At 43.1% G+C, this 18,342-nt stretch overlaps 1 protein-coding gene across 6 annotated transcripts in view; it reads left to right on the forward strand.

Moving 5' to 3' along the window:
* The window catches only part of KIF1A (kinesin family member 1A), a 280,148-nt gene that overhangs the window by 190,659 nt on the left and 71,147 nt on the right, over positions 1-18,342 (forward strand). For all 6 annotated transcript variants that reach the window (XM_069727733.1, XM_069727735.1, XM_069727736.1 and 3 more), the window contains exons 25-26: positions 5,400-5,537; positions 10,373-10,491. In XM_069727733.1, the coding sequence (XP_069583834.1) occupies positions 5,400-5,537; positions 10,373-10,491 (257 nt within the window). The remainder of the gene's footprint in view (positions 1-5,399; positions 5,538-10,372; positions 10,492-18,342) is intronic.

Below are 18,342 nucleotides of genomic sequence, written 5' to 3' on the forward strand. Positions count from 1 at the left end.
TGCCTTCAATTTTGAATAAATCCCCAACAGTGTCACCAGCAAAGCACCTCCACACCATCACACCTCCTTCTTGATGCTTCACAGTGGGAACCAGGCATGTAGAGTCCATCCGTTCACATTTTCTGCGTCGCACAAAGACACGATGGTTGGAACCAAAGATCTCAAATTTGGACTCATCAGACCAAAGCACAGATTTCCCCTGGTCTAATGTCCATTCCTTGTGTTCTTTAGCCCAAACAAGTCTTTTCTGCTTGTTGCCTGTCCTTAGCAGTGGTTTCCTAGCAGCTATGTTACCATGAAGGCCTGCTGCACAAAGTCTCCTCTTAACAGTTGTTGTAGAGATGTGTCTGCTGCTAGAACTCTGTGTGGCATTGACCTGGTCTCTAATCTGAACTGCTGTTAGCCTGCGATTTCTGAGGCTGGTGACTCGAATAAACTTATCCTCAGAAGCAGAGGTGACTCTTGGTCTTCCTTTCCTGGGGCGGTCCTCATGTGAGCCAGTTTCTTTGTAGCGCTTGATGGTTTTTGCCACTGCACTTGGGGACACTTTCAAAGTTTGCCCAATTTTTCAGACTGACTGACCTTCATTTCTTAAAGTAATGATGGCCACTCGTTTTTCTTTACTTAGCTGCTTTTTTTTGCCACAATACACATTCTAACAGTCTTTTTAGTAGGACTATCAGCTGTGTATCCACCAGACTTCTGCACAACACAACTGATGGTCCCAACCCCATTTATAAGGCAAGAAATCCCACTTATTAAACCTGACAGGGCACACCCGTGAAGTGAAAACCATTCCCAGTGACTACTTCTTGAAGCTCATCAAGAGAATGCCAAGAATGTGCAAAGCAGTCTTCAAAGCAAAAGGTTGCTACTTTCAAGAACCTAGAATATAAGACGTATTTTCAGTTGTTTCACACTTTTTTGTTAAGTATATAATTCCACATGTGTTAATTCATAGTTTTGATGCCTTCGGTGTGAATGTACAATTTTCATAGTCATGAAAATACACAAAAATCTTTAAATGAGAAGGTGTGTCCAAACTTTTGGTCTGTACTGTACATCCAATTGATGGCACAAGAGTTCAAGTCCTCTTCCTCTCTGAGGAGAATATTTGCATATTTAATATACTAGAGGAGCTTTGCATGGCTTATAAATCTCTTTACAGCGGCTTGGCAGTCTCCAAAGAAAGGAATTGTTCCCCTTTAGACCTCCACTAAAGGGGATACAGAGGTGTGCAGAAGAGTAGGAACGTGATTTATCAAACCCGCCTAGATCTCACAATGGGAAAACCCCTAAGTGCATCAAATCCAAAGGAATCCTTTTTATAAAAAGTAAACAAAATAAAGATTTGATCTGATTTGATCTAGGCATAGCGAGATGAATGTACGGTATTCATTTGTAGACAGCTGGTTTGAAGTTTTGCAACCTTCATGAGTGCAAAGCAAAGCACTTATTGGCTTGTCTAAAGGCCTTTCAAGATGATCTGGTGGATCTGTTTCTTTTGTAGGAGACCATTAGAGTCCTGTAACTCTACAGTCACATGAACCAAGTGTTGTCAAGTTGTCAAGGCTGTTAACCTTTAATTATCCAAGGAAATTGTAGGAGAGATCAGCACAAAATAGGTTCTTATCTGAGAAATATAGTGAGCTTTGCGCTCAGATTAAACTCACCTTTTTAATCTGTAAAAACAGCAAAAAGTGCAAATCAGCTGCAGCAGATCCACGGGTAAGACAGTGACCATCAGACATCAATAGGTTAGAAGGAGTTTGTATCATGTGGTTTTTCCTGAAGAAGAAACTTTGTACTTCGAAACGCGTCGTAATAAACCATCGAGCAAGAAAGGGGAGAAGCCAGCGCAGCCTAAGGTTAAGACGCAATACATAAAGTGCAAATGCACATATTAATTTCTAACTGTATTATCAAAATGAGACATTTAGCAAACAATTGATCAATTCTTTGAGCCACCCCGCCTCTTCACGGCAATCTCATATTGGGGCAGTCCTACACTACGTTTTTTATATTCGCTGTGCCATAAAGGCCTCCTAAATGAACTAAAAGCAAGACCACATTAAAAGCATGCTGTACCTGGAGCATTACTGAGTCACCCCCATGGCGCCAGAGTAGGCAAGCGAGGATAAAGGTTGACCAGGTCCAGACAGACATTTTGGATCCAACCTCCACACTGCCCATCCAGAGCCACAGATGAAGAGTGAGACAGGCTGAGGAACAGGTGCATAATTAAACAAAGCCTGAGGCAGGGCAGGGATGCTGTATGTGAACAGCAGCCTATCAATCACTGAGACACAGAAAGAATGGCGCACATAACCAGGCGTGGCTCTGGATGGGCAGTGTGGAGGTTGGATCCGAAATGTCTGTCTGGACCTGGTCAACCTTTATCCTCGCTTGCCTAGTCTGGCGCCATGGGGGTGACTCAGTAATGCTCCAGGTACAGCATGCTTTTAATGTGGTCTTGCTTTTAGTTCATTTAGGAGGCCTTTATGGCACAGCGAATATAAAAAACGTAGTGTAGGACTGCCCCAACATGAGATTCCCGTGAAGAGGCGGGGTGGCTCAAAGAATTGATCAATTGTTTGCTAAATGTCTCATTTTGATAATACAGTTAGAAATTAATATGTGCATTTGCATTTTATGTATTGCGTCTTAACCTTAGGCTGTGCTGGCTTCTCCCCTTTTTTGCTCTGTAATAAACCATCATCTTATTTTACTACACTGAGATATACAGCTCTGGCAAATGTTAAGAAACCACCACATCAAAACCCCGTCATGGGCAGCCCAATCTCCAGACCTGAACCCCATTGAAAACTTCTGGAATGTAATCAAGAGGATGATGGATAGTCACAAGCCGTCAAACAAAGAACTGCTTAAATTTTTGCGCCAGAAGCAGTGTGAAAGACTGGTGGAAAGCATGCCAAGACGCATGAAAGCTGTGATTAAAAATCATGGTTATTCCACAAAATATTGATTTCTGAACTCTTCCTGAGTTATAACATTAGTATTGTTGTTTGTAAATGATTATGAACTTGTTTTCTTTGCATTATTTGAGGTCTGAAAGCACTGTTTTGTTTTTTAATTTTGACCATTTTTCTTTGTTAGAAAAAAATACAAAATTTATTGCTTGGAAATTCGGAGATATGTTGTCAGAAGTTTATAGAATAAAAGAACAATTTACATTTTACTCCAAAATATACCTATAAAAAGAAAAATCAGACAAACTGAACATTTTGCAGTGGTCTCTTAATTTTTGCCAGAGCTGTATGTCTTAAATCCTATAAATGAGGAATGTTACAAACATAGTCATGCAGAGACACCTATATATGTCAGTACCCATAGATCAATATTTTAGTGTGCCTCAATGCATGTATATCCGGACCGTAGTCAGGAAACAACTGCCAACCATCTGGTGAAAAAACTCACATACTTGCAGTCCAAAATTTCCCATAGGCCTCCTAGTCTTTGTTTATCTTACCGTACTGATGTTGCTGCAGCCAGTTGGCTGTGAGCCTGTGGGCATATGTACTGCCATCTAGTGCGTATCCTGTTTCTCCCTGTGGTTGAATTAACCTTTTTCACAGTTTTATGTATGTATTTTTGTACTAATAAAGTTATAGTTTTATGGGAAATTTTGGACTGCAAGTATGTGAGTTTTTTTCACTTCATGTCTTAAATCCTGTCGGCATCACGGAGACTATCCACAAACTCCTTCTAGCCTTGAATTAGAAAAATTAGATTTACCGTATATACTCGACTATTAGCCGAGAATGTCAGCCCATTTTTTTAGACTGAAATTGCCCCTCTCGGCTTATACTCGAGTCATACCAGGGGTCGGCAGGGGAGGGGGAGCAGCAGCTGTGTAGTAATATTCACCTGCTCCTGGCGCAGTCCCTGCATGTCCCTGGTTCCCACGGCGCCATAGCTTCTTCCTGTAGTGAGCGGTCACATGGTACCGCTCATTACAATAATTAATATGGACCCCACTCCATTCCCATAGGGGTGGAGCCGCATATTCATTACTGTAATGAGCGGTACCATGTGACCGCTCACTACAGGAAGCTGCCGGCGCCGGGGAGCCAGGGACCGCGCCAGGAGCAGGTGAGTATAACGCAGTGCGCGATATTCACCTGCTCCTTGTTCCACCGCCGCCGCCAGCCGCCGAGTCTTCCCCGTCCTGTGCACTGACGTTCAGGTCAGAGGGCGCGGTGACGCGATTAGTGTGCGCCCTCTGCCTGATCGTCAGTGCAGAGGATGGAAGACACAGCGGCGCCCGGCGGCGGTGGAATGAGGAGCAGGTGAATCTAGCAAGTGTCGGGGACCTGAGAGGTGAGTACGTGATTTTTTTTTTTTTTTTTTATTGCAGCCACAGCATATGGGGCAAATGATTGTATAGAGCATCTTATGGGGCCATAAGCAACGTTTGTGGAGCATTATATGGGGCAAATGACTGTATAGAGCATCTTATGAGGCCATAAGCAATGTTTGTGGAGCATTACATGGGGCAAATCTCTTTATAGAGCATCTTATGGGGCCATAATCAGCATTTGTCCAGCATTATATGGGGCAAATGTCTGTATGGAGCATCTTATGGGGCTATAATCCGCATTTGTGCAGCATTATATGGGGCAAATGTCTGTATGGAGCATCTTATGGAGCCCATCATAAACTGTACGGAGCATTTTATGGGGCGTATTTTGTATGGAGCATCTTATGGGGCCCATCATAAACTTTATGGAGCATTATATGGGGCTCCTGATTCAATATGGATATTCAAAAACACTTAACCTACTGATGTCTGAATTAATTTTACTTTTATTGGTATCTGTTTGTATTTTTGACATTTACCGGTAGCTGCTGCATTTTCTACCCTAGGCTTATATTCGAGTCATTAAGTTTTCCCAGTTTTTTGTGGCAAAATTAGGGGGGTCGGCTTATACTTGGGTCAGCTTATGCTCGAGTATATACGGTAAGTTGAGTTTTTTAGAGATTGTCTAGATAGAAAAATGAACATCATAGAGAAGAATTGTCTACTCTTAACATCCCACAAATAACCAGAACACAGAAAGAAGTTGGATTGTGGCAACAAATGTATATGTGAGTTGAATGTCTTTTGAAAAGTGGTTAATAAGAAGGAAAATATAGGAAAATAAATAAATAAAATCACTTTACTTTATACCTTATAGTCTTGGATTCTACGGATTGATAAAACATTTCATATCTGTTGGACATGTCTTTTTTTTTCGGACTTCAGCCCATGTACAAAGATGATTGTCTCCAATTTTATACCCATTGTGATCAAGCTCTGATCTGGTATTCAGGGATTAGATATTGCTCTGGGTTCATACATTTTTATTGCGTTCTTCAGTATATTTATGCCTCCACAGGCAACGCTTGGACATGATGCGTGAGATGTATGACCGTGCAGCTGAGCTTCCATCTGGCCTAACAGAAGACTGTGATAATGTGGTGACAGGAGGAGATCCTTTCTATGATCGGTTCCCTTGGTTCCGTTTGGTGGGCAGGTAAGTTCCTCTGTAATTCTAGCCTGCACCTCGTATAATATCGTAGGTTTGGAAAACTGGCGACTACGTATTTGGTGAGTTAGTGGTCTCTCCATCTACATGAATAATGCCAGCCTGTCTCATCATACTAAAGACATAAGTTACCCAGCTCTTTAATTAACCATAACTGTGCACCTTATTTAGCAGGGAAAGTTGTCTTCCTGCTCTCGACCTTCTTTATCCTTTCTTCCCTGTTCCACAACGTTTCTCTGTTCATTGGTTTGTAGCTTTTCATTCATAGTTTCCTATTTTTTGTATACACCTGCCATTTTGCTTACATCACCAGTTTATATTCTTAACCCTTTCTGTAGGTCCCTTGGGTTTTCCATCCCTGGTTTGGGTTACCAATTCTGTTTTTTACTAACCTACCCCCTCCTCATTTCTGATCTCAGCTCTCCCTTATTCACCACATGCATGAGCGACAGCATGGCCGAAATAACCCCCTCCCCCACCCTCTCAAGCCCTGGCTCCGAGGGCCCTGAGCCAGCCTCCCAGCTTGAAGAGGAGGAGGGTTTGGAGTATGAGGAGGAGGAGGAAGAAGAAGATGGATCCCAGGATCATCCCTGCTGTGCTGTCAGATCAGACCCGTTTCACGACCGCTCCCCTCTGTTCAGTGTAGTGGGAAGGTTCGTCAGATCTGCCCAGAGCATGCTGGGAAGCAACCAGCTCTTTCAGGATGATATTTTTCGCTCCAGCTTCACTGCTAGAGTGCACCACTATCAGGGGTCTCAGACCACATTGTAGACCTGCAATGCACTGTAAAGCCATAAATCATTTTTCTACATTACACTTTGGTTCTCTAATAATGATATAATTGAGATATTGGTGTTATTTAAGTTCCAGTATATCACTATGAAAACACTCATATCAAACCTTTCCAGGGTCTAGGACCAGTAATGGTGCTAGGTTGAGCTAATAGAGGGCTATTTTTTATCTAAAGATGGTGCTTTATGGTTCCACTTAACATGGACCATCTTTGTTTTTCAAACCCTCAATTTTTTAAGAAATACCCTACTAAGATCTAAAATACCAAAAGTGTAATACACACTTTACAAATACTCTGCTGTTCTAATGCAAACACATATCTAGCCCTCTGCTGTCTTTGATCACCTGGCTCTAGTCAGGAAAAACTAGGGAACGGTCAGCATGAGAACAGCTCGGGAGGCGGAAAGGTATACTTAATTAGTAATTTTGGACCATTGTAAGCTATTTATAAAATAAAGTAATGACAACATATTCATGTCCTATATCCAGGATAGGTTAATAATTTCAGATTTGTGGGGGTCAAACACCTGACACCCCCCCTAGTCTGCTGTTTTACTTGATTTACTACACCCATCTGTCTCTGGAGATAAAAAAAAACAGCTAAGGGGATTCAATATCTCATATAGTCACCTATCAGCTTAACATACTGATCAGAAGGTTGGACAGACCTGTTCGTGCAATGGTTTTCCTTGTTTTATTGGAATGTGCATATTGTATATTCAGAATAAAGGCAGCAAAACCATGGAAAACACATGAGCAAACAAGGAGTAAAGAAACACAAAGGAAAAAAACAGAGCATGAGTTAAACACATTCCACAAAGTACCTTCGTTTACTCTGATGACAGCTTTACATACCCTTGGCATTATTTCAAGCACTAGTCCCCAGGAATGGCTTCCAAAAGTCTTGGAGGAGTTCCCAGAGGTGCTGAGCACTTGCTGGCTGCTTTGCCTTCACTCTCCACTCAACACATTATTATTATTTATTATTATAGCGCCATTTATTCCATGGCGCTTTACATGTGAGGAGGGGTATACATAATAAAAACAAGTACAATAATCTTAAACAATACAGGTCACAACTGGTACAGGAGGAGAGAGGACCCTGCCCACAAGGGCTCACAATTTACAACACATCCCAAAACATCTAAATTCGGTTGAGGTTGATTATGGAGGCCATGTCACCTGACCGTTTACTCCATTCCTCCCCTTCTTGGTCATATAGCCCTTACATAGCTTGGAAGTGTGTTTTGAGTTATTGTCCTAACCAGAAGGTAGAAATTTAGTGGTCTTCCTTTCCTGGGGCGGTTCTTATGATATCCCGTATCATCAAAGCGATTGATGGTTTTCATGACTGCACTTGAGGATAACTTCAGGTTTCCTGATTGACTGATCTTATGTATTAAAGTAATACTGGGCCGTTGTTTAATTACTTAGCTGAGGGTTTCTTGCCATATCCTGGCTTTTCCATATGACTTTCTCCGTGTACAAGTGCATACTGTGCAGTTTGAAAAGGGGCACTAACTCATTTGTTTTTAGACAACTATAGGTTAGTAGTGATATACTACCTTACAGCTGTGGTCTTTACTAGGATGTCAAGCAGAGTGTCCATAGCTACAAGTCACTCTCACACGTGAATCATGCCTTAACTGAATCCGTTCATTCCTCAACCATGAATCTGCAAAAACCCTTGTCCATGCCCTCATCATCTCTCGCCTTGACTACTGCAACCTCCTGCTCTGTGGCCTCCCCGCTAACACTCTCGCACCCCTCCAATCTATTCTAAACTCTGCTGCCCGACTAATCCACCTGTCCCCCCGCTATTCCCCGGCCTCTCCCCTCTGTCAATCCCTTCACTGGCTCCCCATTGCCCAGAGACTCCACTACAAAACCATAACCATGACGTACAAAGCCATCCACAACCTGTCTCCTCCATACATCTGTGACCTCGTCTCCCGGTACTTACCTACCCGCAACCTCCGATCCTCACAAGATCTCCTACTCTACTCCCCTCTTATCTCCTCTTCCCACAATCGTATACAAGATTTCTCTCGCGTATCACCCCTACTCTGGAACCCTCTACCACAACACATCAGACTCTCGCCTACCATCGAAACCTTCAAAAAGAAACTGAAGACCCACCTCTTCAGACAAGCCTACAACCTGCAGCTACCACCGATCGACCAAACCGCTGCATGACCATCTCTACTCTCACCTACTGTATTCTCACCCATCCCTTGTAGATTGTGAGCCCTCGCGGGCAGGGTCCTCATTCCTCCTGTACCAGTTATGACTTGTATTGTTTAAGATTATTGTACTTGTTTTCATTATGTATACCCCTCCTCACATGTAAAGCGCCATGGAATAAATGGCGCTATAACAATAAATAATAATAATAATAATAACTTTAAATATAGGGGGTATCATGCTGGTCCCAGTTCCCCTATAAGTGTTTTCATTTATGATATGTGCTTTGAAGAACAAATGCATTGCAGGCCATAGTGAAGAAGCTTCATAATCTAATATATAATTGCCAATCGGCTCTGTCACAGCTTCCGGCGATTGTGTCGCTATTCCACAATCCACCGTGGCCGAAGGCTACGAACTGCGCATCCACAAGTGACAAAAACGGCACCACTATTCCGTCGGGAGATCAGTGGCACTCATTAGCTGAGCCACCCCCAGGGGCGCTCAGCCAATGAGTGGTGCAGCGCGGCTTTGGTGGGGGATTTTAATCCCGTGCCGCTCATTGGCTGAGCGCCAGGGGGATGTTCATTTCACCGCGCTCCCGATGCAATAGCATCTGGCCTATTTCTAGTGCGTTATAACTTACTAATAATTTTTCAATGGACTATTTCAATTAAATCTAAGCTTCCTTGTGTTCCTACTGGACTAAAGAGGTTGTCTACTTTGGACAATCGTTTTTACTATAAAGGTCCAGAGTATCCCAGTGTTGAGACTTTCATGATCTCAGAAAGACCTGAGTTATCTGTAAGGCAAGATATGCAGCACCCCCACAGGGCAAAGGAAACATTACACCGCTCCTATTGAGGTCAATTGGCTTGGTCCTCCTAAGACAGAGACCTTCTTGGTAACAACATAAGATAACACGAACAATATAGACATGCTGAACTTGACAGTAAATACAACATGTACCAGTTTTGGTTTTAGTACATTGAGGCATGAGCAATATACGTGAAACTGATATGTTCCTATAAAGTATGTTTGATAGTAGTTGATTTCTCTTTCCCATGTATGATAATAGATGGCATGTATTCTTATATACATGATCAGTGGTGTATAATATCTTTAGAGTGTTTTCCTAGCTATAAAAGTAAATTATGGGACCGCTACATTAGTTGGTGGGATTTCCAACACTATGTTCACCACCAATATAAAGAAAGAGCTGGCTCCTTCTCATAGGTCTCTGTTTCTCTTTGCTTTGGTCCTTTTCATTTGATTGATTTCAGGTTTTTGCCGGCACACCCATACACCTTTATGCTCTGCTGCTGGCGTTTTCCCTCACACAGAACACCGGGGTCCAGTTGACCCTCCTGTCCGCCTCCAACCCTCCCTCACCTTCACAGTTCCTCCCCATGTTGATCAATGTTCGCCACTTAGTTCGTCTTACCATCCCATTTACCCTATATTCTGCTGTGGCTGACCCACTTACCTCCGAGCTGCTAGTGGCTGCCCACCTCACATATTTTTTGTAGCTTGGCAGCTCTTGTTGTGGTGTGAGCTGTATCCCTCCTACTAAAGAATTGCAGTGTGTATCCTGACCTCTTCTTTCTTGTTTTTCTTCACCCTTCTCATCCCTGTTCTTTCTTTTTTCTTTGCTGATGATTCTTCTCCATTCTCTTCAATCTCCTTTTTAACTGGTCACTTTATTCACAATCTCTGTGCTCATCTCTTCATCAATCCCTACTATTCTATTCCCGACTGGTCTCCTTTTCTTCCATCCACTTTTACTGTTTTCCTTCTACCTTCTATACTTCTTTCTCTCCTCCTGTAACCTATGTCCCACTCTGCAGGGCCTTTGTCTACCTGAGCAATTTGCTGTACTCTGTGCCTCTCGTTCATCGAGTCGCTATCGTTAGTGAGAAGGGAGAAGTGAAAGGATTCCTGCGAGTTGCTGTTCAGGCCATTTCCGGTAAGGATTGTTCCGTGTGAGTGCATAAATCGTTTTTGATGGATAAATAGGGTATACGGTTCCATACATATAATTTTTGGGGGAAAAAACATCACAAAATGTTTTTTTCAAAGTAGTTTTCTTAGTAAAATCCAGTAGTGGATTCAAAAGGAATATAAAATATACGGTAAGTCAGGTCTTAGGTTGCATTTCCATTTATACTTCATCAGAATCATTTTTCCTATGCCTCAACCAATCACAAGTCATGTCAAAACTCATATTCACCAGTTTCTATGGCAAAAACATGGAGACCGATTGAAAAAAAAACAGAATTTGATCCACCTCTTGGAGGGGTCCAGTGTAACAACTGATGTGCGTGGTGATGTGAACCATGCCGGAGAGAAAAAAAACCCAGAATGACCGGTTAGGTGGTAATGAGGCCTTATATTTCTAATTCCTGTTGAATTCACTTGTGACTTTGCCTCAAAAAAATTGCATAAAAAAACTTGAGTGGCATTTTTTTTTTCAAATGTGATTACTTTGCTTCTAAAGAGATGTATGAACTTGGCAGGATTTCTTATTGTATTATTGTATGAAACACTACAGGTTACTGTCGGGCACCCTCATTTTAAATGTATTATTAATTAAAATAAATATTATTCAATAATATTACATTAATATTATTTAATTATTTATTAAATAATGAAGTTCACCAGAATATTAAACACTTGAATATGAAGGGCAGTTAATATCAACTGCATTTAGGCTCACACTTTAGGTAGCGCCAACCTGCTAGTCTGAGATACATAAAAACCACAAAAAGAGGAAAAAATCCTCCAATATTCAAGAAAAAAACAAAAACAGGCAGAGATGCTTACATGTCCAACTGGGCCTCAATGCAAATGCACTAACAGGGTGCAGCGGACCCAAGTAAAATGGCAAGTGTAGGACTGGCAAGTGTAAGGACTCTTGACACGGGTTGCCAGCTTACGTATTATGGCCAGAATATCAACCAATACCTTACATATATTGCTATGTTTTTGTGCACTTTATATATTTTTTGGGGGGTGTTGTTGGGCCCAAATGGTTCTGTAAACTGTAGCCTCTGTTCACACAGGATGCATTACAGTTAGCACTGGGCAGCCCGCCATAGGGCATCATTAATAGGCTGAGAACCAGATGCTTTGTAGTCTGAGATACACCAAATTCCATCTCCCCCATGTCAACAACGGGGTTCTAGAGCCGGGCTTTGCAGAATCACATCTTAGATGAGACAGTGGTGTGCATGCTCAAACTGCACTTCATCCACCCCATTCATTTTCTGTGGGACTGTTGGAGAAACCAAGCGCATAGGATAAAAAGTCACTATTTTGGGAATAACACTTTACAGTGTTGTTTCATCATTTTAAATTGGTAAAGTTGCACGGTCCTTTTAGAAACAAGCAACTTTGCAGTTCACCTCTTCTTAAAAATCATTTTCGTTCTCAAAAATAGAGGTATTGTAATGGAGTTACCACGACAGAGAGGAGCCAGAAGACCGCAGCTTCTGATTGCTCCTACTCCTGCGTTGAATAGAAGTACTTCACTTACTTTTTAAACGGTGTAAATTTCTTTTGGCAGTACAGGGGTTAATCGGCCATGTTGAGGGCTCTCAGCTGAGCACAGTTAGCCACTCCTATCCCTTATATAATCTGGCTCCTAACTGACTCACATTGTCAGAACTAGCTTATGTTGCATGGCTGAGAGTATAGCAGTTGGTGGTTATAAGAGGAGGCGTTTGGTGGACTTATCTGTGACTGTTGCTTGGTTTAGTGGGTGTGATAATTCCCTTTCTTCTCCTACTTTGGTTTTACCCATCCTCCACTCCCAGGTGCATTTCTCTGTTATATGTGAGTGTATATTTTATATGCCTGGTAGTTTGTTTCCCTGTTCATGTTACCTTGTTCGTCTGGCTGGTGTACTATGGTGCACTTCTACTCCCCTCTTCGCTGTGTGGGTGAAGGGTACAGACAGAGGGTGGATTCAGGAGAGAAGGCAAGGTACGTGGCCCCGGCATCTTCACCTTCAGAAGTAACCCCGGGGAACAGGGCAAGCTAGGGCGCCCCCTAGCATTAGGGACAGGGAAGGAGCCCTGTCCCGGGTTACCCGACAACAGAATCGTGACAGGTATTTTTGATTATATAGTTTACTATTTCTTGTCTAGGTTACTGGCCACCTCTGAGGTCTATCAGAGTTTGCTGGTCTCCAAGGCAAAGAACACATAGCTTGCAAGCTGTTAGCTATAGTGCTTGCAAATGAAGTTTTGAAGTTGTCTGGATTATGGGATCTGGCTAGCTTCAGTGCATTTGTGCTCCCCTAATGCTGATGATACAAAGCTACTTGTGTTTTAACCCCTTTCTGACATCTGATGTACTATCCCGTCGAGGTGGGGTGGGCCCGTATGACCACCGAAGGGATAGTACACCATAGCGATCGGCCGCGCTCACGGGGCTGACTATCGCAGCTGACATCCGGCACAATGTGCCAGGAGCGGTCACGGACCGCTCCCGGCACATTAACCCCCGGTACAAATATGATCGTGGTGTGCCGGCAGTATAGGGAAGCATCACGCAGGAAGGGGGCTCCCTGCGGGCTTCCCTGAGACCCCCACAGCAACGCGATGTGATCGCGTTGCTGCGAGGGTCTCTTACCTCCTCCTTCTCCTTGCAGGCCCGGATCCAAAATGGCCACGGCATCCGGATCCTGCAGGGAAGGAGGTGGCTTCACAGCGCCTGCTCATCTGACACACTGCACAGCAAAGTGTCAGATCAGCGATCTTACACTATAACATGACGCCCCCCCCCCCCCCCCCGGGGCAATGTTATAGTGTAAAAAAAAAAATTCACATGTGTAAAAAAATTAAAAAAAATTTCCCCAAAAATCCCCCCCCAAAAAAAAAATATTGTTCCTATAAATACATTTCTTTATCTAAATTAAAAAAACAATAAAAGTACACATATTTAGTATCGCCACGTCCGTAACGACCCCACCTATAAAACTGTCCCGCTAGTTAACCTCTTCAGTGAACGCGGTTAAAAAAAAAAAAAACGAGGCAAAAAACAACGCTTTATTATCATACCGCCGAACAAAAAGTGGAATATAGGTTTTTTGGCACTTTTTTGTACTTGTATTTTTCTGCCAACTTATGTTTATGCACAGTGCTAATTCCCATATAGATGCTTCTGATGAGCATTGAGTAATTGCCTTCATTTCACTTTTGTTTTTTCCTTACCGCTGGTTATATATTTTCTAGGTGAGTGTGCACTATCATTCTTACCATCCGACGTGTATGGATTTACGGCGCACTTACTTTGGATTGCATGGCACTTATACACGCAGTCTTATGTGAGATGATACACTGGCGCGCGTGCGCGCTGCTAGTGTATCTGCGTGCTGTTACTATTGCGCATGACCGGGCTTTCCCTGTTTGGGACACCGAGCGTGCGCATATGGATGTTGTAATCCTTTGAGCGCGGGACTAGTGCGCGTGCGCACTCACTCTAAGATAGTACATCTCCTATTGGCGCTTTGGTCTTTCTGCACTATTGCATGGTACGTGAGAGCCGATTGGTTGCCACGCTGCAGGTCATGGGTTGCGCTCTAAGTGCGCATGTCCGGTAGTATTTACTCGGCGCCATACAACTGCTAGTCTCTGGGACATCGCCAGCAGCCACACAGGTGATGTAGATAATTGGTATTGTACAACACGCATAAAAGGCTGGTTTGGAGGCCAGGTTCAGTATCTTCCCCTGACGAAGACGCCTTAGTAGCGTCAATACGCGTTGGGCTCCTATCCTCCTCCCCCCACATATATATTTTTTGGACTTCTTTGACCCCAGCTCCATTTTCTGGATCACCCAGCTTTATTTGATAGGACCAGTCATTGCATGCCTGCCGTGCCCATACCTCTTTTTAGGGCACGTTTATTCCTTTTCTCCCCCTGGATACCTATGAGGGATTGACTCTTCGGTAGCAGGTTCTGCTAGACTTGGTAATGTATTAGATGGGGTCCCAGATTAAGGACATGGTATTTATGGGTCATACCAGTGAGCTTCTCTGGTTTAGTGTTTGACGTCCTTTTTTGGACAATATTACATATCTATCACAGACCAGTGGTGTGATTGGGTTATATTGGTCACATGTAGGATCGAATTAATATACTCTCTTCAGTCAGACCTCTTCAGTGGGCAGTACCGGATATTAAACAATCATATGTGTTGATGTTATTCTGCCTTAACCCTTGAATGTCTGTTATATGATGTATATGTTATTATGTGGATCCCTGTGACTGTTTTTTGGGGGGGATGTGGATAGGTTGTTTTTGTTTTAATTGTTTTTAAATGTGTGCTTTTCCTTACTGTGCTTTTGTGCGGGGTGAGGTGTTTTGTATAATAAAATTTGTTATATGCAGTTGATCCCACTGTGTGCATAGTCTTTCTCTTTTTTTGTTCTGTGGATCTTATTTATGCACGTGGTCGATCTTCTTCAACATATTTTCTGTGCGGTGCCCGCCTCTCTGCTCTAGACAAAAAGTGGAATAACACGCGATCAAAAAGACAGATATAAATATCCATGGTACCGCTGAAAACGTCATCTTGTCCCGCAAAAAAAGAGCTGCCACACAGCATCATTAGCGAAAAAATAAAAAAGTTATAGTCCTCAGAATAAAGCGAAGCAAAAAAAAATATTTTTACTATAAAATAGTTTTTATCGTATAAAAGCGCCAAAACATAAAAAAATGATAGAAATGAGGTATCGCTGTAATCGTACTGACCCGAAGAATAAAACTGCTTTATCCATTTTACCAAACGCGGAACGGTATAAACGCCTCCCCCAAAAGAAATTCATGAATAACTGGTTTTTGGTCATTCTGCCTCACAAAAATCGGGATAAAAAGCGATCAAAAATTGTCACGTGCCCGAAAATGTTACCAATAAAAACATCAACTCGTCCCGCAAAAACAAGACCTCACATGACTCTGTGGACCAAAATATGGAAAAATTATAGCTCTCAAAATGTGGTAGCGCAAAAAATATTTTTTGCAATAAAAAGCGTCTTTCAGTGTGTGACGGCTGCCAATCATTAAAATCCGCTAAATAACCCACTATAAAAGTAAATCAAACCCCCCTTCATCACCCCCTTAGTTATGGAAAAATTAAAAATTTTAAAAAAATGTATTTCTTTCCATTTTCCCATTAGGGTTAGGGCTAGGGTTAGGGCTAGGGTTAGGTTTAGGGCTAGGGTTAGGGCTAGGTTTAGGGCTAAGGTTAGGGTTAGGGTTCGGGCTAGGGTTAAGGCTACAGTTAGGGTTGGGGCTAAAGTTAGGGTTACGGTTGGGGCTAACATTAGGGTTAGGTTTGGGGCTAAAGTTAGGGTTAGGGTTTGGATTACATTTACGGTTGGGAATAGGGTTGGGATTAGGGTTAGGGGTGTGTTTAGGGTTACTGTTGAGATTAGGGTTAGGGGTGTGTTTGGATTAGGGTTTCAGTTATAATTGGGGGGTTTCCACTATTTAGGCACATCAGGGTCTCTCCAAACGCGACATGGCGTCCGATCTCAATTCCAGCTAATTCTGCGTTGAAAAAGTAAAACAGTGCTCCTTCCCTTCCGAGCTCTCCCGTGTGCCCACAAAGGGGTTTACCCCAACATATGGGGTATCAGCGTACTCAGGACACATTGGACAAGAACTTTTGGGGTCCAATTTCTCCTGTTACCCTTGGGAAAATACAAAACTGGGGGCTAAAAAATAATTTTTGTGGAAAAAAAAAAAGATTTTTTATTTTCACGGCTCTGCGTTATAAACTGTAGTGAAACACTTGGGGGTTCAAAGTTCTCACAACACATCTAGATAAGTTCCTTGGGGGGTCTAGTTTCCAATATGGGGTCACTTGGGGGGGTTTCTACTGTTTAGGTACATTAGGGGCTCTGCAAACGCAATGTGATGCCTGCAGACCATTCCATCTAAGGGTATGTGTCCACGTGCAGTAAACGCTGCGTGTTTGACGCTGCATAGGGACGCAGCGTCAAACACGCAGCGTCCAGATGTTACAGCATAGTGGAGGGGATTTAATGAAATCCCGTCTCCACTATGCGTGGTAACACGCACGCGGCGGCCCTGCGACTCCGGACATGCTGCGCGTCTTTTCAGATCGCAGCATGTCCGTATATCTTGCGGCGACGATGCGTCGCCGCAAGATATAGCACAGGGCGCTATGGTGGGGAGCGATGATCCCGGATGTGTGCTGAGAACACATCCGGCATCATCGCGTCCCAGAAAGGGGGCGGGGCTTACCGCAGAGCGGCTAAGCCGCTCCGGCGATACCGCCGGCCATCCTGATCGTGGACACGCAGCCTAAGTCTGCATTCCAAATGGCGCTCCTTCCCTTCCGAGCTCTTCCATGCGCCCATACGGTAGTCCCCCCCCACATATGGGGTATCAGTGTACTCAGGACAAATTGGACAACAACTTTTGGGGTTCTATTTTTCCTGTTACCCTTGGGAAAATACAAAACTGGGGGCTAAAAAATAATTTTTGTGGGGAAAAAAAGATTTTTTATTTTCATGGCTCTGCGTTATAAACTGTAGTGAAACACTTGGGGGTTCAAAGTTCTCACGACACATCTAGATAAGTTCCTTGGGGGTTCTAGTTTCCAATATTGGGTCACTTGTTGGGGGTTTCTACTGTTTAGGTACATTAGGGGCTCTGCAAACGCAATGTGACGCCTGCAGACCATTCCATCTAAGTCTGCATTCCAAATGGCGCTCCTTCCCTTCCGAGCTCTCCCATGCGCCCAAACGGTGGTTCCCCCCCCACATATGGGGTATCAGTGTACTCAGGACAAATTGGACAACAACTTTTGGGGTCCTATTTCTCCTGTTACCCTTGGGAAAATACAAAACTGGGGGCTAAAAAATAATTTTTGTGGGAAAAAAAAGATGTTTTATTTTCACGGCTCTGCGTTATAAACTGTAGTGAAACACTTGGGGGTTCAAAGCTCTCACAACACACCTAGATGAGTTCCTTAGGGGGTCTACTTTCCAAAATGGTGTCACTTGTGGGGGTTTCAATGTTTAGGCACATCAGTGGCGTCCCATCTCAATTCCAGTCAATTTTGCATTCAAAAGTCAAATGGCGCTCCTTCCTTTCCGAGCTCTGCCATGCGCCCAAACAGTGGTTTACCCCCACATATAGGGTATCAGCGTACTCAGGACAAATTGTACAACAACTTTTGGGGTCCAATTTCTTCTCGTACCCTTGGGAAAATAAAAGATTGGGGGCGAAAAGACCTTTTTTGTGAAAAAATATGATTTTTTATTTTTACGGCTCTTCATTATAAACTTCTGTGAAGCACTTGGTGGGTCAAAGTGCTCACCACACATCTAGATAAGTTCTTTAGGGGGTCTACTTTCCAAAATGGTGTCACTTGTGGGGGGTTTCAATGTTTAGGCACATCAGGGGCTCTCCAAACGCAACATGGCGTCCCATCTCAATTCCAGTCAATTTTGCATTGAAAAGTCAAATGGCGCTCCTTCGCTTCCGAGCTCTGCCATGCACCCAAATAGTGGTTTGCCCCCACATGTGGTGTATCAGCGTACTCAGGACAAATTGTACAACAGCCTTTGGGGTCCATTTTCTCCTGTTACCCTTGGTAAAATAAAACAAATTTGAGCTGAATTAAATTTTTTGTGAAAAAAGTGAAATGTTCATTTTTATTTAAACATTCTAAAAATTCCTGGGAAACACCTGAAGGGTTAATAAACTTCTTGAATGTGGTTTTGAGCACCTTGAGGGGTGCAGGTTTTAGAATGGTGTCACACTTGGTTATTTTCTAT

Source organism: Ranitomeya imitator, chromosome 5, assembly GCF_032444005.1.
Source record: "Ranitomeya imitator isolate aRanImi1 chromosome 5, aRanImi1.pri, whole genome shotgun sequence".
NCBI classification, from domain to species: Eukaryota; Metazoa; Chordata; class Amphibia; order Anura; family Dendrobatidae; genus Ranitomeya; species Ranitomeya imitator.